General features: G+C 37.9%; 1 protein-coding gene across 1 annotated transcript; it reads right to left on the bottom strand.

Annotated features, from left to right (window-relative positions):
- Window positions 1-4,842: 4,842 nt before the first annotated feature.
- Window positions 4,843-22,631, bottom strand: LOC132651303 (zinc finger protein 431-like). The gene is made up of 5 exons (XM_060376530.1): window positions 22,372-22,631; window positions 21,224-21,387; window positions 10,448-10,574; window positions 10,195-10,255; window positions 4,843-8,592 (listed from the first exon to the last, which is right to left on the bottom strand). The coding sequence occupies exons 2-5, from the start codon at window positions 21,290-21,292 to the stop codon at window positions 6,747-6,749; spliced, it is 2,103 nt and encodes a 700-aa protein (XP_060232513.1). The 5' UTR covers window positions 21,293-21,387; window positions 22,372-22,631; the 3' UTR covers window positions 4,843-6,746.
- Between the last annotated feature and the right edge of the window lie 540 nt (window positions 22,632-23,171).

Here is a 23,171-nt window from a genome sequence, read left to right as displayed (position 1 = left end):
TTCCTCAATCTCTGTTCCATCTTTTATTCCTGCATGTCTTGTAGGTGACAAATTTGGGTTGAGGGTTTTGTGAGTTGGTTGGTATCCCCCTCCCTCCACTGGCTACAAGATGTGTCTACTTCAGTCTCAATATCCCTGCTGCTAGGCATCTCAGCCAGGCTCATACCCCCATATTTTCCCAGGTACCTCCAGAATTCCAGGTCTTCATCTTATCTCAGACATGTGGCAACACCAATTTCCCTTCTTTCCTAGCCCTCTCACCCCCATGTGCACTTTCCCATACCTGATCTCCTGTTCTGTTCCTCTCTTCACCCCCTCTCCCACCCAACTCCTCTCTTCCTCCACTTCCCATGTCTGTCCCCTTCTTAGTGGGATTCAAGTATCCTGTCTTCTACCCTCCATGTTACTTAGTTTATTTAGGTCTGTGTGTTGTACCATGGTTATCCTGTATGATATGGCTAATATCCCATGTTAGTTATTTTAATAGACTCTCTCTGAGCTCTCTGTGTTCTCATGGATCAATACGTAAACTGGGGCAAGGGTATCACAACAGCGGCACACACTGTATCCTGTCAGGTGGTAGATACTTTCACTTTGATTACTTGCAACCAGTGTTTTCCAGGCTTTTCTACTACAGTTAATATGCTGCACCCCCATGAGTACCTTGGCACTCTGTGTCTTGGTCCTCATCAAAATGTTAATAAATTTGCCATACACTTACATCAATATGGTTTCATGATTTATGTGCCGTCTGTAGTGGACTGGACTGTTACTGTTTGTTTTAGTCTGCTGGGGCTAAGTGACAAATGATTTATAAATAAAGGCTTTACTTTTCACAGTTGTGAACTCTGGAAAGTCTAAAGTTAAATTATAAGGTCTAGTTGGGGGCATGCTTGTCTACAGTCTTGTTCGCACTTTAAACTCAGTGTTCTAAAGGGCCACATGATTTTATAAGGTCTCTTCAATAAGGTTATGAACCTATTTATAAGGGCTTCACCTCCCAGACCTGAGTACCTCTCCCAAAGATCTCCTGCAGTTCTGATACTTTGGGTCTCAGGACTTCAACATAGGAATTTTGGGAGGACATAGATATGCAGAACATTTTGATGTTCAAATTGTTTTGTCATTTGACCAATGAGAGCTTATATATTCGGCTTCTGTGTCTTTTTTTTTCTTTCCATTTTTTATATTAATTTTGTTAATTACACTTTATTCACTTTGAATCCCTCTGTGCCCCCTCTCTCTTCCTCTCCCAATCCCATCCTCTCTTGTCCTTCACACATGTGCCTCCCCAAGTCCACTGATAGGGGAGGTCCTCCTCTCCCTCCCTATGATCATTGTCTATCAGGGCTCATCCCAGATAGCTTCACTGTCTTCCTCTTTGGCCTGGTAATGTTGCTACCCCCTCAGGGGGAGGTGATCAAAGAGTAGGCTAATCAGTTCATGTCAGAGACAGTCCCTGTTCCCATTACAATGGAACCCACTTGGACGCTGAACTGCTGTGGGCAACATCTGTGCATGGTTCTAGTTTATCTCCATCAATGGTCCTTGGTTGGAGAATCAGTCTCAGAAAATACCCCTGTGTCCAGATTTTTTTGGTTCTGTTGCTCTCCTTGTGGAGCACCTGTCCTCTCCAGGTCATATTATTTCCTACTTCTTTCATGAAGTTCTTTGCACTCTGCCCAAAATTTGACTACAAGTCTCAGCATCTTCTCTGATACTCTGCAGGGTAGAGCCTTTCAGATTCCCTCTTTGGTAGGCTCCTGTCCTGTTCCCTGTTTTCTCCCTCTTCTGATGTCCACCATCTTTGCCTTTCTGAATGAGGATTCAGCATCTTTGCCAGAGTGATCCTCATTCATAAATTTCTTTAGTTGTCTAGATTTTAGTATGTTTATCCTATATTTTATGTCTATTATCCACTTATGAGTAGTATATACCCTGTGTGTCTTTCTGCTTCTGGGATACCTCACTCAGGATGATCTTTTCCAGTTCCCACCATTTGCCTGCAATTTTCATGATTTCCTTTTTTTTATTGCTGAGCAATATTCCATTATGTAGATATACCACAATTTCTGTATCCATTCCTCAGTTGAGGGGCACCTGGGTTGTTTCCAACTTCTATTACAAATAGAGCGGTTACAAACAGCTATTTGGACAAATGTCCTTGTTGTATACTTGAACATCTTTTGGATATATGCTTAGGAGTGGAATATTGAGGAAGCAGTATTCCTAATTGTCTGAGAAAGTGCCAGATTGATTTCCAAAGTGATTGTACAAGTTTATATTCCCACCAGGAGTGGAGAAGGGTTCCTCTTTCACAACATCCTCTTCAGCATGTTTTGTCCCTTGGGCTTTAGATCTTAGCTATTCTGATTGCTGTAAGGTGAAATCTCGCAGTTGTTTTGATTTGCATTTCCCTGATGACTAAGGGTGTTGAGCATTTCTTTAAGTGTTTCTCTGTCATTCCTGTATTGAGAATTCTGTTTAGCTCTGTATCCCATTTTTTTAATTGGATTACTTGAGTTGTTGCTGTTTAACTTCTTGAGTTTTCTATATATTCTGGATATTAGCCCTCTTGTCAGATATAGGGTTAGTGAACATTCTTTCCCAATCTGTAGACAGGGTTCTTTGCTTTACAGAAACTTTTCAGTTTCATGAGGTCCCATTTATTGATTGTTGTTTAGAGCCTGTGTTGTTGGTGTTTTGTTACACCAGCTAAGACACAGGACCTGAGAAAGAGATTTTCCTGGCACAGGCAAGAAGAGCATAAGAGTCCTTTCCAAAGCAATGGTTTTCGTTAACAAAGCAATCACCGGAATTTACTTAGGGCATATAGATAAGTTCAAATGTGGATTCACCTACTCAGAGCCATTCTAAATTAAGTCCTATTCTCAATAATGTAAAAATAAGAGATAAAAAGCACTCTTGGCTCAAAGTCATGCAGAAATAAATGTAAAAAATTTAAAATTATGGACAGAAATGCCTCTGGAATGTTTTGACCATAAATTCTTATCTCAAAATGAAGTAAAGGAGGCCATGAAAGTAGATTGCTCAGGGAGCAATGCCATCTGGTAATAATGTCTTATCTATGAGGGGGATGTTACAATACTACAGTTTTCACTTACAGAAAGGACAAAGCACAATTTCAGAAAACTTCTAACGTCCCTGTGTACACTATCCCTCAGGAAAAAAATCTATACCTTGAAAGATAGTTTGCATTTTGAAATCATTTTGTAGCCATGCCTGTTTTAGAAGTGTCCGTGGAGATGTGCATGGTGGCACACAGCTGTAATCCCAGCACTCAAGGAAGATGAGGCAAACAGATTTATGTGATTTTGAGGATGGCTGGGTCTACAAAGTGAGTCCAGAACAGCTAAAGATACACAAGAAAATTGTGTCTCAAAAACAACCAAACAAACAAACAAACTGAAAACACACTCTGTGGAACAATCTGGCCTCAGTCTGAAAGATTAGCCTGCACTGAATAATAGATTTAGGATGACAGGGATGCATTTCTGAGCTAAGCTATGATTTTTAAGTGGTCTATCCTTGAATCAAGGAATTAAAGAATAAAATAAGATGTACGAAGGAACCATTTTCCTTTTAATGAACAGCAATAAGTCTTCATATTCTACAAATAATTTCTGTTATCTATAAATGGCTGCATTGCTTTGTTAACTTCATCATTTATAACCAGATACTAGACATATAAATATAGGGTAATCATACTAAAATCTGTAGGGCTAAAGAAGCTAATCAAGAAAGAGGACCCTGGGTAAGATGCTCAGTCTCCATTCAGAAATAGAAACAGGATGGACACCAGAAGAGGGAAAAAGCAGGGAACTGGACAGGAGCCTACCAGAGAGGGCCTCTGAAAGACTCTATGCAGCAGGGTGTCAAAACAGATATTGAGACTCATAACCAACCTTTGGGCAGAGTGCAGGTAATCTTATGAAAGAAGGAGGAGAAAGAAAGACCTGGAAGGGACAGGAGCTCCACAAGGAGAGCAATAGAACCAGAAAAATCTGGGTACAGGGATTTTTGGAGACTCATACTCCAAACAAGCACAAAGAATGGATATAATGTAGTACCCCTGACAGATTTAACCCATTGCAGCTCAGTGTCCAAGAGGGTTCCCTAGTAATGGGAACAAGGACTGTCTGTGACATGAACTCAGGGCCTGGCTCTTTGGTCACCTCTGCCTGCATGGGGAACAGTCTTACCATTCCACAGAGGAAGACAATGAAGACAGTCCCTGTGAAACCTGATAGATTAGGTTTAGATGGATGGAGAGAAGTACCTTCCCTATCAGTGGAGTGGGGGGGGATAGGAGAAGAAGAGGGAGAGAGGGTAGGATTGGGAGGGGATGAGGAGGGGTCTATAGCAGGGATACAAAGTGAATAAACTATAATCAATAAAAATAAATTAAAAAATGCTGGAGTGTGTTTGTGTATACATACATGTTATTGTGTATATGTGCTAGTGAGAGTACAACTTATTGCTGTTTATTATCTACATCCCATATATAAGTTCTTGACATGGAACACAATGAGTCTTTTGGCCAGTGATGACACTGGCCCTTATTTAGCCTGAAAATATATTTACATATCTGCTAGTGTGTGAATTTGCATATACAGCAACCCAACTATAGAAACATTAGAAAAATCCGTAGCAGTGATATGGACTACTCAGGGATTGAGCTCAAATCATCAGGCTTAGCAATAACTAAATTTACCCACTGAGACAATTCTCTGACATTCACTTGCAGTTTTGAGAAAGTCTTATGAGTAAGTCTTTACTCCTAAGAACCAACACGTTCCAAAATGAGACAGGAGTGTATAATTTTCATTTGCAAGTAGCATTTATTATTCAAATCATTTTATATTATTCCATTCTCTGATGACAATATATTCATAATCTGAATAAAATACAATATTGTACTGATGTAATGTTTCAACTAATTTTGTGCATGTCAGTGAGCTCAGTGGGAAGACTGTTATGCAAAACTGACAACATAAACTTGAAGATCATATAAGCATGACTAAAATAAACCCCACAAAGTGTCAGACAGTCTTCATATATCTGTCATAGCCTAAGAATGAATAGTCCACTAAACACACAACATGTTTTGAAATAAATCTCATTGCTGTTACATTAACTAGTACCTCTAGATAAATCTCTAAGAAGGCTAGATAATCTCTAAGAAAGCTAGATAAATCTCTAGGAAGATGATGTGCCATATAGTAAATGTGGGAAAATGCAGAAACATGGAACTTCAAACAACATATACATATATATACACACACACATACTATTGAGCATTTATTAATTATTGATATCCAAGCAAGGCTTAAAAACAAACATTTTAAATGAATTTGTGAAAACATAAAAAAAAAAATACCACACGTCCTCAGAGACCCTTCCTTGAAAACTATGATCACAGACTGCCTGATATAAATAAGCAATGGACCACATAGATGATGGGGATCCCATTCTATACATTGCACAGAAAAATACCTTTCACCAAGTGGAAATGCATTAGAATACGAACAGCCACCACAGAAGGAATATCAGAACAACCTCATAAACTTCTGTGAATAGATTTGCTACACATACAGCAAATTCAATCCCTACTCCAATGTTCAAAATTCAGACCACAATCATAAATGGTGTTCTGCTCCATTACATTTAAGGGAACATGGTAAATAATTTACTTCCTCCAAGGCTATGATAAAAACAGATACAAAAAAGGTTCTTTTCTTGAAAATGGATACATTTATTATGTACAAAGTAATCAACTCCTTTGTACAAATAGGGTTGCTCTCCTATGAATTCTTTTCTACTTCCTGACATCACGATAATATAAGATATTTACAGTACTAGAGACATGGCTTTGCAGTTAAGACAAGTTCATTCCCAGGACCTAGGTAAGGTTTTTGACAACTTTCTAGAATTCCTGGTATGAGAAGATCTGGTCTCAGAAAGACCAGACGATAAGGTCTGGTCTTCATGGAAACTAGAAAGGACAGGCACATCAAAAACACAAAGACAAACTGTTATCACATAATGGAAATTAAAACTAATTCTTAAATATGTTTACTCATGAATGTTTTACTTATATAAGCATTCATTACTGAACTCAGGTGTTGAGGCAACTACAGGCTTATCTATAAATGTTTTCTTCATCATGAATTCTTTCATGTAACAGAAATCAAACACGTACATTTGAAGTCAGAGAAATGAATCCTTCTCAGTTGGTGGTATCATTTGGGAATGTTTATGAAATGTATCCCTGCTGGAGAAAGTATGTTACCACATAGGTTACATTAATAAGGTTTCTCTCGAGTGTGAGCTCTTTTATGTATAAGGAGATGACTGTTACATGCAAAGCCTTTCCACATTGCTTACATTCATATGGTTTATCTCCAGTATGTCTTTTTTATGTCATAGGAGATTACTATTATGTCAAAATGCTCTATCACATTGGTTACATTTATAATGTTTCTCTCCAGTGTGCATTCTTCTATGTAGATGGAGATTATTATGGCATGAAAAGTTTTTCACACGTTGTTTACATTTATAGGGTTTCACTCCAATAAGTGTTCTTGTTCAAGATGACTCTTACATGAAAAGACTTTATTATGAGACTGTTGTAAAAAGCTGATTCCACATGGCTTACATTCATAAGGTTTTTCTCCAGGATGTGTTCTTTTTGTCTTCAGAGACTACTCTGAAATGCATAGACTTTATAGACTACTCTGAAATGCATAGACTTTATCACTTTGGGTACATTCATAAGATTTCTCTCCAGTGTGAATTTTTTTATGTACTACCAGATGACTGTTCTGTGCAAAGGCTTTACGACATTCATTGCATTCATAAGGTTTCTCTCCAGTGTGAGTTCTTTTATGTCTTAGGAGAACACTGTTATATGCAAAGGCTTTACCACATTGGTTACATTCATAAGGTTTCTCTCCAGTGTGAGTTCTTTTATGTCTTAGGAGAACACTGTTACATGCAAAGGCTTTACTACATTCGTTGCATTCATAAGGTTTCTCTCCCGTGTGAGTTCTTTTATGTATTTGGAGACTACTGTTCTGTGCAAATGCTTTATCACATTGGTTACATTCATAGGGTTTTTCTCCAGTGTGAGTTCTGTTATGTACTAGGAGAGTATACCTCTGTGCAAAGGTTTTACCACATTGGATGCATTCATAAGGTTTTTCTCCAGTGTGAGTTCCTTTATGTCTTATGAAATCACTGTTACATGCAAAGGCTTTACCACATTGGTTACATTCATAGGGTTTTTCTTCAGTGTGATTTCTTTTATGTCTTAAGAGATTACTGTTACATGCAAAGGCTTTATCACATTGGTTACATTCATAACGTTTTTCTCCCGTGTGAGTTCTTTTATGTATTAGGAGTTCAGTGTTAGATGTAAAGGCTTTATCACATTGGTTACAGTCATAAGGTTTTTCTCCAGTGTGAGTTCTTTTATGTCTTAGGAGATGACTGTTCTGCGAAAAGGCTTTACCACATTGGTTACATTGATAACGTTTCTCTCCTGTGTGAACTCTTTTATGTATTAGGAGAACGTAGTTGGATGCAAAGGTTTTACCACACTGATTACATTCATAGGGTTTCTCTCCAGTGTGAATTCTTTTATGTAGTAGGAGCTTTTGTTTAGATGAAAAGGCTTTAACACACTGGTTACATTTATAAGGTTTTTCACCAGTGTGAGTTATGTTATGTACTAGGAGAATATACCTGTTTGCAAAGGCTTTACCACACTGGTTACATTCATAGGGTTTCTCTCCCGTGTGAGTTCTGTTATGTAATAGGAGTGTACACCTCTGTGCAAAGGCTTTACCACATTGGTTACATTCATAAGGTTTTTCGCCAGTGTGAGTTCTTTTATGTATTAGGAGACCACTGTTGTATGCAAAGGCTTTACCACACTGGTTACATTTACAGGGTTTCTCTCCCGTGTGAGTTCTGTTATGTAATAGGAGAGTACTCCTCTGTACAAAGGCTTTACCACATTGGTTACATTCATAAGGTTTTTCTCCAGTGTGAGTTCTTTTATGTATTAGGAGACCATTGTTGTATGCAAAGGCTTTACCACACTGGTTACATTCATAGGGTTTTTCTCCACTGTGAATTCTTTTATGTCTTAGGAGATCACGGTTACATGCAAAGGCTTTACCACACTGGTTACATTCACAAGGTTTTTCTCCACTGTGAGTTCTTCTATGTCTTAGGAGATAACCATTATTTGCCAAGGCTTTACCACATTGGTTACTTTCATAACGTTTCTCCCCAGTGTGAGCTTTTTTATGTATTATAAGAGTACTGTTACCTGCAAAGGCTTTGCCACATTGGTTACATTCATCAGATATCTCTGCTATATGTGTCCTTTTATGTCTTAGGAGATGACTGTTATGTGCAAAAGCGTTACCATATTGGTTTGATTCATAGCGGTCCTCACGAATATGCTTACTTTCATATGTGTGGGGACTCCTGTGATGTGTAAAGACTTCACCATATTGAGTATCTTCAGGGGGTTTGTCTCCACTATGAGTATTTTCATACCTGCAAAGATAATTGATACATATGAAAACTTTACCACATTCATTACACTGATGAATCTAATTGTCCATGTCACTTAATTTTACAATTTGGTGTAAAGATAAATAGGAATTACATCTTAGTTTTCATCATTATTTTCACATTCACGGTTTTCTCCTTCTCTAGGGGGTGTTTTGCATATTTGAAAATACCTGTGATGGTGAAAATATTTGTCACCTTGCTCACATTTATACTATACTTTCTTACTTTATTCTTTAAGATGTTTTACCACATATTTGTACAAAACTGCAATACCTCAGAGTTTTAACTCACTGATTGGGTTAATAAATTTCCCTATACTGCACACCATGGTAAATAGGCAAAGTTAACTGTGAGAAACAGAATAATTTATATATTCCTAAAACTACATTTTCTGAAGTGTGATTTTTGTGAAAATTCCTAATGAAGTTGAATAACCAGTTAATTGATGTTGTCGTAATATTATGTGAAAGTGTGTCTGTGTATTGGAATGCTGATTGCTGAGACAGCAGAAAGCTAAGTGCTGAGCAGATTGCATAATTCTCTTTTTATGGTCCATCACCTGCCCTATATTTTGTAAACATTTGTCCTTCCTTACATTGGAAATAATAAAGAGCTGACAACTGATAGCAGGGCACAAAATGGAGGGCAGAACTTCTGAGTGAGAGAGGTTTGCTGGAAAGAAGAAAGCAAATGACAGGCGATTCACCAGCAGGACAGAGGGGTTAAGAGATAGACATGAAGATGAACAAAGAGGTAGTGCTGCCCATGCAGCAGGACACTGTATTAGGTTTGTGTTAGGGAAAAAGAGGTTTCAGAATCCAACCAGTTAAATTGCCTAAGCTTTAAAATATAAAGTAGTCTCTGTGTCATTATTTATACTGCTTGCATCTCTGAATAGTCCATATAAAGCATAATAGGTATCCCCATTTAAATATCTACTCATACTGGGGACTACTATTTATTTTAGTTGTTTTGAGTGGTATATTGTTTCTTTCAATATATCTATGACTTGTATTCATTGTGATATATGATATCCCTATTAAAAGAAGAATAATAAATGACATGGTTTCACGTTGCATTCACACATTTGATTTTTGTTCATTATAGATATGTGCTACAGGGATTATGGTTTTTCCACAACAACATTCCTGACTCTAAAAATCTGTCCTTCTCACAAAGCTTAGCAACATTATTACAAGTGTATGAGTAACCCCAGCTTTACTATGGACTACTTTAGTATAATGTTTTCTACATACTTTCAGCAACTATTTACTGTGAATACCTTTAGCAATATCTGAGTTGTAGGAAACTAAAGAAATGCAGCTCCACCTCATAGCGCTAACAAGGCTATGATTTAAATGTTGATCTTGCATGAGGTATGGTTTCCTTGCATTCTTAGAGGAGTGCCTTGCAAACACACATCAAATACCTAACATGGAGGTAAATAGTTTAGTAACAAGTTAGTAATCATCAGTAAATATACTTAAAACATTCCATTTACACTGTCCCTTTTCTTTCAAATTTCCAAGACACATTAACATTTTCTCAGAACCATATTCATATCAGCTTACATATGAAAATTACCTTATATGTCTTCTAGAACTCTGACAATGCTTTTCAATATTATGATCTTCCCAACTGTAGCCTAAAATACAATACCAGAAAATGTATGTTTTATTATTGGAAATAAGGCAAAATTTAGGTCATAATCTATGATCAATCAAAGAACCATTCACTTTAGTCTTCCCCATGGGCAAGTGAAATTACAGAAGTACATCAATAATAAATAAAGAGTTCCTCCCTCATTTTAAAAAGTAAAGATTATTCACTCTCATACCTATAGCAGTGAGATTCCTGTAGGTCTCCAGCATCACATCTTGGTAAAGATTCCTCTGGGAAGGATCCAGCAAAGCCCACTCTTCTCGAGTGAAGTTCACATGCACATCATTGTAGGTCAATGCATTCTAAAATATTCACACATGTGTACAACAGAAAGCATGAAACGGACAAAGTATACTGGAAATGTATACTTCGTTTACAATATTTTCATTGAATTCTGGCATTTCTTCTACTTATTTTCTGATACACAGGTTCTAATGTAATCATGAAATCTTTTTAGGAGGAAACTGAATAGTGAGGTTCACCTCTCTAATTTCTGCATCCTTTCAGGAGGATATAGCCTTGCAAGAGAAATGCCAATTCACAGACATAAAGAGAGAGAGAGAGTAAACACTAACAGTAATGAGCACATATCAGATAAATAGTATGAACAATCCCTAACTAAAATAACAATGGACAAGCTGGGTGTATTTTCTCAAGTCTTTTATTCCAAGAACACTCAGGAGACAGGCCCAGGAGTATTTCATAGAGCTGGATGCTAGCCTGATCTATCCAGTAAGTTCCAGGACAGTCAGGGGTATGTAATAAAAACCTGTATATTCTGTAAAAATTAATCAATCAAATAAAAAACAGAGACACCTCTGTGAACACTACACCAACAGCTCAGACAATAAGATCAACAATTAACAAAGGGACACATGAAGATGAAAATCACCTGGAAGGTAAACAACTCCATCAATAGAACAAATGATAGCATATGGACTGGGAGAGGACCTTCACCAACCCTATCTCTGACTGAAGGATAATATCTAAAATAAAGAATTGAAGAAATTAGACACCAACAAACCAAATAACCCAATTAAATCATGGCATAAAGAACTAAACAGACAACCCTCAACAGAGGCAGTGCTAATGGCTGAGACCCACTTAAAGATATGTTCGTTGTCCTTAGTCATCAAGGAAATGCAAATCAAAAGGACTCTGCATTTTGAGCTTACATTTGTCAGAATGGCTCAGATCATGAACTCAAGGGATAGCACATGGTGGTGAGGATGTGGAGTAAGGAAAACACACCTTCAGTGCTGGTGAGAATGAAAACTTAAACAACCACTTTGGAAATGCATCTAGACATTTCTCAAAAACTTTACAACAGTCCAACATCAATACCTATATACCTGAAGAGCTATACTACTCCGGGGAATATACCCAAAAGGTGTTCTACCATAACACACGGACACTTGCTCAACTATGTTCATAGCAGATTTATTTGTAATAAACAGAAACTGGAAAAAAACTAGATGTCTTCTGTTGAAGAATGGATAAATAAAATGTGATACAGTTATACAACCGAATACCAATTAGCTATTAATAACAAAGACTTCATGCAGTCAGCCAGAGAATGGATGGAGCTAGGAAAGATTTTTCTGAGTGAGGTAACCCAGACCCTGAAAGACCCACATGGTACCTACTCACTCATAAGTGGAAATTAACCATAAAGTACAGGATAACCATGGAACAATCCACAGACCCAGAGTGTCAAGGAGAGCAAAGGGAGGATGTAGGAAACTCACTCAGAAGAGAAAATAATATAGGTATCTGAATTAAATGGAGGGAAGGAATAGGGTGGGAGAGGGAGTGAGGAGGATAATGGGGATGGACATCAGCTTTGGGGAAAGTAGAGGCAAGGAAGGAATCAAAAGAGAGAATAGAAATCAGGGTGGGTGAATTTGGAGGTCATGGGAGGCCCCTGGCAGGATACAGGTGTGGCCCTAGATGAGAAACCAGAGCAGCATGGGTTATGGACCATGAAGTTACCAAATGAGAAATATAATATGCTCTGTTAAATCTCAAAATTCAACATGTGGATGAAGATCAATTGAAGAACAGATTTGATATGTACAAATACCTACATTTCAGGTCATCAGCCAGTAATATAAAAACAAAACAAAATTACAAAGCTAGCACTCTAGTTTAAGATTCAGATGAATCTCTATGTCTGAGGCTTCTGATTTACAAACCTACTTACAGGACACACAAGATGGGAGAAATTTTTTCTTCAAAAACAAAACCAATAAAATTAATAATATAAAACAATAGATCAATAGTCCCTTAGAAAATGGAAGCAGTAATTAAAAGTCTGCCAAACACACACACACACACACACACACACACACACACGCCCTGGGCTAGATGGTTTTAGCATTGACTCATACCCGATTTTCAAACAAAAGTTCATACCAATATTCATCAAAGTATTCCACAAAATACAAACAGAAGGAACATTGCCAAACTCATTGTGATGGCAGTCACCCTAATACACAAACCAAACAAAGTCTCAACAAAGAAAGAAAATTTCAGAGCAATCTCACTCTAGAACATAGAAAAAAACATATTCAATAAAATACTCACAAACCAAATCCAAAAACACATCAAATATATACACGATGAACGAATAGGCATCATCTCAGGGATACCAGGATGGTTCAAAATCCATCAGTGTAATCCACCATATAAAAAAACAAACAACAAAATCACATGATCATCTCATTAGATGAGAAAAAGCCTTTCACAAAATCCAACACCCCTTCATGTTAACAGACTTAGAGAAATCAGACATACAAGGAATTGGGCGCACATTTAACATAATAAAGGCAGTAAAAGGCAAGCTGAGAGCCAGCATTAAATTATTTGGAGAGAAACTTAAATTCCACTAATATGAGGTACAGGACAAGGATGCCTACCCTCTCCATATCTTTTCAATATACTACTTAAGTCCTAGCCAGAGTAATACCACAACTGAAGATGATCAAAGAGATACAACTTGGAAAGGAAGAAGTCAAAGTATCACTATTCACACATGATATGCTAGTATACATAAAGATCCAAGAAATTCTACCAGAGAATCCCTACAATTGATATATACTTTCGACAAATAGGCTGGGAACACATTTAATGAAAAAGATCATTAGGCCTTCTGCTTACAAATGAAAAATGGGCTGAGAATGGAATTTGGGAAACAACACCCTAAACAGTAGCCACAAACAATATGAAATATTTTGTAGTAACTCTAACCAAATGAAAGACCTCTATGACTAGAATTTCAAGTCTTTAAAGAAAGAAACTGAGGAAGATATCAGAAGATGGAAAGATCTCCCAAAATCATGGGCATGTAGGGTTAACATAGTAAAACAGCATTCTTAACAAATGCAATGTACAGATTCAGTCCATTTCCCACCAACATTCGAACGTAATTCTTTAAAGACCTGGAAAGAGCAAACAAATTTCATATGGAAGTTTGAAGTTTGAAGTTTGAAGTTTTCATATGGAAAAATAAAACACCCTTTTGAGCAGACCAATCCTGTACAACTAGAATAAGGACATAGAAATAAACCCACACGCCTACTGAAACTTTACTTTCAACAAAGACAAAACCATACAATGGGAAAATAACAGCATCTTCAACAAATAGTTGTGGTCTAACTGGATGTCTGCCTGTAGAAAAATGCAAATAGACCCCTTTGTATCCCCTGAAGAAACTCAAGTCCAAGTGGATCAAAGACCTTGACATAAAACTAGAGCCTCTAAATCATTTAGAAGACAAGGTAGAGAAAAGTCTGGAACTCATTAACATAGGAGACAATAGAACAAATCAGCACAGGCTCTGAGATCAACAATTAATAAATGGGATCTCAAGAAACTGAAAAGCTTCTGTAAGTCAAAGGACATTATCAAAAGAAAAAATGGCAGCCAACAGATTGGGAAAATAACAACACCAACCCTACATCAGACAGAGCGGTAAAATCCAAAAAGAAATCAAGAAATTAAACACCAACAAATCAACTAATCCAATTAACAAATGGGGTTCAGAGCTAAACTGAGAATTCACCACAGAGGAATCTCGAATGGCTGAGAAGCACTAAAGGAAATCATCAAAGTCCTTAGTCATCAGAGAAACAGAAATCAAAATGACTCCAGGATTTCATCTTACACTCGAATGGCTAAGATCAAAAACTCAAGTGACAACACACGCTGGTGAGGATGTAGTAAAAAGGGAACGTTCCTCCAACTTCTCTGGAAATCAATAAATCTGGTGCATTCTCAGAAAATTGGGACTAGTTCTACCTCCAGACCCAGCTATACCACTCCAGGGAATATATCCAATAGTTGTTCTCTTATATTATATAACAAGGACATTTGTTCTACTGTGTTCATAGCTGTTTATTCATAACAGCTAGAAACTGGAAACATCCTAGGTGTCCCTCAAATCTAGAAGAATGGATAAAGTACTTCTGGTACATTTACACAATGGAATACTAACCAGTTATTAAAAATAAGAAATAATGGAAACTGCAGGAAAATAGATTGAACTAGAAAAAATCATCCTGAGTGAGGTAACACAGACACAGATAAAAACACATAGTATGTACACATTTATGAGCGGATATTAGACCTATAATACAGGATAACCATATTACAATCCACAGACCCAAAGAAGCTAAATAACAAGGAGGGTCCACAGGAGGGTGCCAGAATATCACTCAGAACAGAAAACAGAATAGACAGCAGAATTGGATGAAGAGAGGGAACTGAGCAGAATTTTTTTTTCTATCTGTGAAGAATAAGAATAATATACTTTTTATTGCATTTGTATTGAGTTTGGGAATAGCTTTCAGTTGAATGGTCATTTTCAAGATTTTATCTTTATCAATCCAGGAACATGGGATGTCTTCCATTTTCCAGTGTCTTTCTTGATTCCTTAAGGTGTTTGAAGTTCTCATTGTAGGTATATTTTTTCTTTCATCTGTTTATTACTAGATATTTTACTTTCCTTCAGACATTTCTGAATATATGTTCAAGATCACCTTTGAATGTTTGATGTTGGTATATACAAAAGTAAATAGATTTGTGTACGCAGATTCTGTATCCTGTCACATAGGTATACTTTTTAATCATTTCAAAATTTTTTGTGATAGAATTTTGGGGAATTTTAATGCATATTATTACATCATCTGCAAAGAGTGATAGTTTGAATTCTAATTTTCCTATTTATATTTCTTTACTGCTTAAACTAACACTTTGAGCAAAATATTGAAAAGGACTGGGGGTGGTGGACATAGATGACAAACTTCAGACCTGAGTAAACTTGCCTGGACCTTTTCTCCATTAGGGATGATTCTGGATGCAGGTTTCTCACCTATAGCTTTTATTATGTTCAGAGGTGTTGCCTCTAGCCTTACAACTTTTGAAACTTTTATGATAAAGGAATGTTGGATTTTTTTCAAAGATTTTTGTTGTTTTTCTGTTTAAAATCTTGAGATGTTCATGTGATTTTTGTTTATACATCATTTATGTGATTTTTATATTTATTGACGTATGTTGTGCCATATCAGGGAAAAGAAATTTGTTCAGAGTGGATAATAATTTTGATGTATGTCTATATTCTCTTTACAAGAATTTCATTAGAATTGAGTCTATTTTTATTAATTAATTTTTCAATAAATTAGTTTATTCACTTTGTATCCCCACTATCCCACTCCATCATCCCCTCCCAATCCTACCCTCCCTCACTTATGTCCTCCCTTTTCCCACCACAAAACGACTAATTGGGGAGGTCTTCCTCCCATCCCTAGCTGACCCTAGCCTATCAGCTCTTGTCATGACTGGCTGCATCGTCTCCTGTGTGGCCTGTTAAAACTACAGTCCCATTAGGGGGAGGTGATCAAAGAGCCAATCACTGAGTTAATGTCAGACAGTCACTATTCCCCTTTCTAGAGAACTAACTTGGAGACTGAGCTGTCATGGGCTACACCTGTGTAGGGGTACTAGGGATTCTAGGTTATCTTCATGCATGGTCCTTGGTTGGAGTAGAAGTCTCAGAAAAGACCCATATGCCAAAGTTTCTTGGATCTGTCATTCTCCTTGTGGAGATGTTGTCCCCTCCAGGTCTTCCTACCTCCCCCTTCTTTTGTAAGATTACCTCCTCTGTGCCCAAAGTTTGGCTGAGTATCAGCACCTGCTTTGATATCCTGTCGGGTATAGTCTTCAGAGGCCCTCTGTGGTAGGGTCCTGTCCTATAGCCTGGTATCTCTCACTTCCAATGTCCATCCCATTTGCCATTCTGAGTGAGGATTGATCATCTAAACCAGGGTCCTCCTTCTTGTTTAGCTTCTTGAGCCATACACATTTCAGTATGTTTACCATGTATTATATGTCTAAAATCCACTTACAAGTGAGGATATGCCATGTGTTTCTTTCAGTTTCTAGGAAACCTCCCTCAGTCAAGATGAGCATTTCTAGGTCCCACCATTTGCTTGCAAATTTTATAATTTTTATAATACCTGAGCAGTATTCCATTGTGTAAATGTAACACAATTTCTGTGTCCATTCTTTAGTTGAGGGACATCTGGATTGTTTCCATATTCTGACTTTTACAAATAAAGCTACTATAAACATGTTTGAACAAATACCCCTGTTGTATTCTTGAGCATGTTTTGGATATATGCCTAGGAGTGCTATAGCTGGATCTTGAATTAAGAGCATTCCTTTTTCTCTGAGAACATGCCAGATTGATATCCAAAGCGGTTGTTCAAGATTACATTCCCACCAGAAGTGAAGGAGGGTGCCCCTTTTCTCCACATCCTCTCCAGCATGTGCTATCACTTGAGTTATTGATCTTAGCCATTCTAATGGCTATAAGGTGAAATCTCAGGGTTGTTTTGATTTGCATTTCCCTGATGATTAAGGAAGTTGAACATTGCTTTAAGTGTTTCTCTGCCATTCAATATTCCTCTATTGAGAATTCTGTTTAGCTTCATTCTGTTTACTATATTTTTAATTGGATTATTTTTGTTTAATTTCTTGAGTTCTTTATATATTCTGGATTAGCCCTCTGTCAGCTATTGGGTTGGTGAAGATCCTTTCCTAATCTGTAGGCTGTTGTTTAAGTCTGATGACAATGTCTTTTGTTTACAAAAACTTTTCAGTTTCATGAGGTCCCACGTATTAATTGTTGCTCTTAGAGCTTGAGCTGTTGGTGTTCTGTTTAAGAAGTACTCTCTTATGCCAATGAGTTCAAGGCTCTTCCATGTATATGTAGGCTTTTTGTTATTTCTGGTGTTATTGAAGTCTAGTTTTAGGCCATGTGGTCTGATAGGATACAAGGGATTATTTTGATCTTCTTGTATCTCTTGAGGCCTGCTTTGTGCCCGATTATATGGTCAATTTTAGAGAAAGTTTCATGTGGTGCTGAAAAGAAGGTAAAAGAAGGTATACTCTTTTGAGTTTGGGTGAAAAATTCTGTAGACATCTATTAGGTCCATTTGATTTAGGACCTCAGTAATTGTCATTATTTCCCTATTTAGTTTCTGTCTAGATGATCTGTCCCTTGGTGAGAGTAGAGTGTTGAAGTCTCCCAATATTAAAGTGTTGAGATTGATGTGTGGTTTAAGCTTTAATCATATTTCATTTGCAAATGCAGGTGCTCTTGATTTGGGGGCATAGACGTTCAGTGTTGTAATGTCCTACTGGTAGATTGTTCTTTGATGAGAATGGATTGCCCTTCCTCATCTTTTTTGATTAATTTTGGTTGAAAGTCTATTTTATTAAGGATATTGGCCTATGGTTTTCTTTTTGTGTAGTTTTAATGGGTTTGCAAATGACAGCAATGCTGGATTTCTAGAAAGGGTTTTCACAGGCTCCTTCTGTTTCTTTTCATTTTTTTCTTTTCTTTTCATGATAGTTTAGGAAGGATTATTGTAGCTCCTTTTTGAATGTCTGGTAGAATTGTGGTGTGACTTCATGTTAAGCAGACACACCCAAGTGGAGTAGATGATTAGAAATAATCAAATTCAGAGCTGAAATCAATGTATTAGGTACAAAGAAAACAATTCAAAAAATCAATGAGACTAACAGCTGGTTCTTTGAGAAAATCAACAAGATAGACAAATCCTTAGCCAAACTAAGTAAAAGGCAGAGAAAAACTATCCAAATCAGCAAAATCAGAAATGAAAATGGGAACGTAACAACAGACATTGAGGAAATCCAAACAATCATTAGGTCTTAATACAAAAGCCTATATGCCATAAAATTTAAAAAGCTAAATAAAATGGACAATTTTCTTGATAGATTCCATTTACCAAAATTAAATCTAGATCAGATAAATAAATTGAATAGTCCTATATCTCCCAAGGAAATAGAATCAGTCTTCCAAAAAAAGAAAGCTCAGGGCCAGATGGTTTCAGCGCAGAATTCTACCAGACGTTCAAAGAAGAGCTAACCCCAATTCTCTTCAAACGAATTCACAAAATACATACAGAAGGAACATTATCAAACTCATTCTAGGAAGCCAGTCACATTGATACCTAATCCACACAAAGATCCAAGAAAAAAGAGAACTTCAGACCTATCTCTCTTATGAATATTGGTGCAAAAATACTCAATAAAATACTTACAAACCATATCCAAGAACACATTAAAGATATCATCCACCATGTCCAGGCTAGAGCAGTAAGAAAACTAAAGGAGATCAAGTGGATACAAGTCAGAAAGGAAGAAGTCAAAGTATCACTATTCACAGGTGTTATGATAGTATACATGAGTGGACCCACAAATGCTACCAGAGAACTCGTACAGCTGATCAACACCTTCAGCAAAATTGCTGGATATAAAATTAACTCAAAAAAATCCGAAGTCTTCCTGTATACAAAAGACAAGTGGGCTGAGAAAGAAATTGGGGCAACAACAACCTTCCAATATTCACAAATAATATAAAGTACATCAGTTTAACTCTTACCAAGAACGAGAAAGATCTGTATGAAAAAAAAAAAACTTCAAGTCTCTGAAGAAAGAAATTGAAGAAGATATGAGAAGATGGAGAGATTTTCCATGCTTATGGATCAGTAAGAATAACAGCAAAAATGGTCATCCTACCAAAAGAAATCTAGAGATTAATGCAATTCCCATCAAAATATCAACACTATTCCTTACAGACCTTGAAAGAACAATTCTCAACAACATATTAAAAAAAAGAATAGTTAAAACAACCCAGTATGATAAAGAACTTCTGAAGTTAACTCCATCCCTGATCTAAAGCTATACTATAGAGCAAGAGTAATAATAATGACATAGTACTGGCGGAGAAAAAGCCTTGTGGATCAATGGAATTGAATCAGATATCCAGAAATAAACCCACACACCTACAGACAGGCAGGACTAAAGCCAGAAATTTATACACTGAACCCCCACGCTATGTCCTTCTCCCTATCAAGCTACTTAAGACCTCCATCCCCCGGTACTACAGCATAGACTCTCTACTTCCCCGCTCAATAGACTACCATATCAGTGTTCTGTCTGAGAGAAAAATCCTGCTTTTGGAAATGCCTGTCTGCTCTCTTTTAAGTCCATGACACCTGCATCAATCCTGATCTAACAGACACTGCAACATGCACTGAGGAAAGCTGTAAATCATTGGTTCATATTTTAAAAGTTTTCATTCAACTAAGCATTTAAATGCAAAAAAATTAATGGGTAGACTTCTAGATGTATAAAATCTAACAACATTAAATCAAGATGAAATAAATGATTAAAACAGAAACATAACAACCAAGATAGAAATGGTAACTTAAAAATCTCTCAAAAAAAAAAAGAGAGAGAAAAGAAAAGCCTAGGTCTAGAGATTCAGCATGAATTCTACAAGAGTTGCAAATAACTCACTACAATACTCCTCAAAGTATTCCATAGAAGGGAAAAGGAAGAAACACTTCCATATTTTTGTTAAGACACCAGCAGTATTATCTTGATTAGAAAAAAATCAACTTCTGAAAATTAATAACACAACCTAATATTGTGTTAACTAATTAATAACTCATGTTATAAACAACTTCTATATAGGTACTCAGTTATTCATACAAGAGACAAACTCACTCACCTAATACATCATGACTGGAAGCCATGATTACAGACTATTTCAATATCAATGTCAAATATTACTGATCCCCATAATACTAAATTATATAGTACACACTCACATTTCATCTTTTATTTACCTATCATTGACTGAATGAAAAGTTCAACTGACTTGCTCAACAATCATCTTGATATCCTACTTAAAGTTCATCTCCAAGATTCGTAAGTGTCAACGAGTCCTAGTTTATATCTTGTTGGTTTAAAACCCACACATTATACTCATCACTAACACACTGAGTTGTGGCCCAAGCTTATGAGTACTGTCTGTGTTCTAAAATTTATTAATGGAACCACAATTTTCGTTTCACATTCATCTTACCTTATTAATACTAAATCATCTGTGAAAGCAATTACTTTTCTGTTACTGCTGACTTGAGGACAGGGTATTTATTGTCCACAAAAGGATCTTTTTATGGTCTTTTGTCATAAATACAGATTGTATTTTAGGTGAAATGGTTGCTTTGCATATGAGGCCATAGTCTATATCTTATGTCATTGGACATATTCTATGAAATCATAAAAATTTTGGTTCTTGAACTTGCTATATTTTTACACTATGTATAATTGTATCTTACAGAATTTCATCTCACACTAGGAAATCATTTGTTGAAAAACATTCAAATTTAATGTCTTCAAATGAGTGCTTTCTGTCCCCAAATCATGTAATATATACTCATACACTTTGACAGAACCTATTTCCATTTTAATTTGTACTTGCAAATATAAGATGAAAATGTTTTATAGGTTTGAGGATAGTAATTAACAATAATATAAGATCCTGATGCTTCGCTTGCTTATGAGTGAGGCTTACCTGACATGGAAGAAGCCAGTCCATGTTTCTGTCTTCTTTAGGTCCCATTTCAATTTTGCTCAGCAGCATTTTATGAAGGGCATGGGACACTGCATACACTGCATTCCATATGGAATAGCTGGGCTCAGAAACGGTCACCACATCATTTTCTTCTGGTTTAATCTCTATAGAAATTGGGTATGTGTCATGATTTTCATATAGCACAGCAGGAGATGAGCAATCAAACCTGTCAATCCAGAATTTATGGAAGTAAAAATCTCCTGGGTACTGGGAGGCTGTAGAAGACTAGAGATAGTTCATTAAGCCAGGGATAGCTCTTCTCTTCGAATATGAGAAGCCTCCTCTGAAAAAGTTCATCAAGTCATTCCTATTTGATAGGGACTCAAAATAAACTGTATTGGTTTGCCATGTTCTACACCTTCCTTCTGGTTGAAAATAATTTATTTACCATGTGGAAAAACTTCAGTTACTTATGTGAGTACAGAATACCTGCACTTTTACCTGTGTATGTTGGTTCAAATTCAGGAAATCAACACCAAATAGTACCCAAGTTTTAATTAGCTGTTGTTTTTCTGCAAAACCACACAGATTTCTTTCGTTCTTTCCTTCCTTTTCTTTCTTCTCTCTCTCCTTCCTTCCCTCTTCTTCCTCCTCCATCTCTTACTTTTTCTCTTTGCCCATATGTATATGCCTTTAGAACAGCAGAGGTAGCCAGATCCTTCTGTACTGAGTCCCCAGCACCCTAACAACTAAGCCCAGTGCACCTACCTACTCAACCCCCAGCCCCCTAAACATTATTTATAGGATCCTCCCTGCTCGTGCACCCGCAGGCCAGCAGAGGGCGCCAGAACAACCAATACAAGGTCGTGCACAGCCTCACCCAGGACGGGGTGCACCCATCTCCCCCAGGAAGCATGCAGGAATGGTGGGAGCAGAGGACTGTGCCTCCTCTCTTCCCGCCATCCCCTGCCTGCAGTTCTGCACGAGCCTCTCGGGGACTCCAGGCGGATGGATGGAAGGCGAGGAGTGGACAGAGGAGGGAAGCGGGGAACCCCAAAATCCCTCCTTCTCCCCTTCCTCCCCGCCCCCACCCCACGTGTGAGCAGGACTATGAATTCATAACTGCTTGAGATAAGAAGATTGCTGACCTGGGAAAACCGTTCCGGGTAGCAGCGCGTCTCTAGCGGAAGTCCCGCCCCTTATGGCTTCGCTTCCAGATCCGCCCCGCAGAGAGCAGAGACTTCCGGGCTCGGAGGCACCGAGGCCACCCTACCATCTCCCTGGCCTGGGCTGTAAACACAAACCCTCTACTCACAGACAGACCTTTATCCATTCGTTTCTCACTTCGGAGCTCTTGCTGGTCACGGAAGTCCCAACGGTCCAAGATACATCGCCTCAGAGACCCACCAGCCTGAGAACTACAAACATGGCTTCGGAGGCAGGACTTCCGGGATTGTATCGGAGAACTACAAAAATGACGTCGACGTGGCGCGATGCATTCTGGGATTGCTCGTAGTCCCGAGTTTGATTCCTTCCCTGTCCGTTGCTGGACCGTGGACACTGAGTCGCCTACAAATCCCAGAATCCCGCGCGCGCTTTTTCCAGCATTATAAACGCTGGGAGGCAGAGATGCACATGGAGAGACCCATGACAGGCCCGGCTTCTATATCCCTCTGTCCGGAGTAGGCGTGGGTTGATGACGCACTTCCGGCCTGGTTTGTTTTTCTCCCGCTGGCGCGCTGGCCGGGGTAGTGAGCTGTGGTGGCGGTGCTTTGGAGGAGACGGTGGCCGTGCGCCCTGCTTTCCGGGAATCTCATCGGTGTCTCGGGGCCCCGGAGGCAGCGTTGGCGGCGGCCTGCGCGGTGGTGCTGGCGTTGAAAGCAGAAGCGGAGGAGGAAGAGAAGGACCCCGGGGACTGGCGGGACCCCGACACCTCCCGGAGACGCTT

The sequence above is a fragment of the Meriones unguiculatus genome (genome assembly GCF_030254825.1).
Source record: "Meriones unguiculatus strain TT.TT164.6M chromosome 13 unlocalized genomic scaffold, Bangor_MerUng_6.1 Chr13_unordered_Scaffold_45, whole genome shotgun sequence".
NCBI classification, from domain to species: Eukaryota; Metazoa; Chordata; class Mammalia; order Rodentia; family Muridae; genus Meriones; species Meriones unguiculatus.
This window is presented reverse-complemented; position numbering and strand designations above follow the sequence as displayed.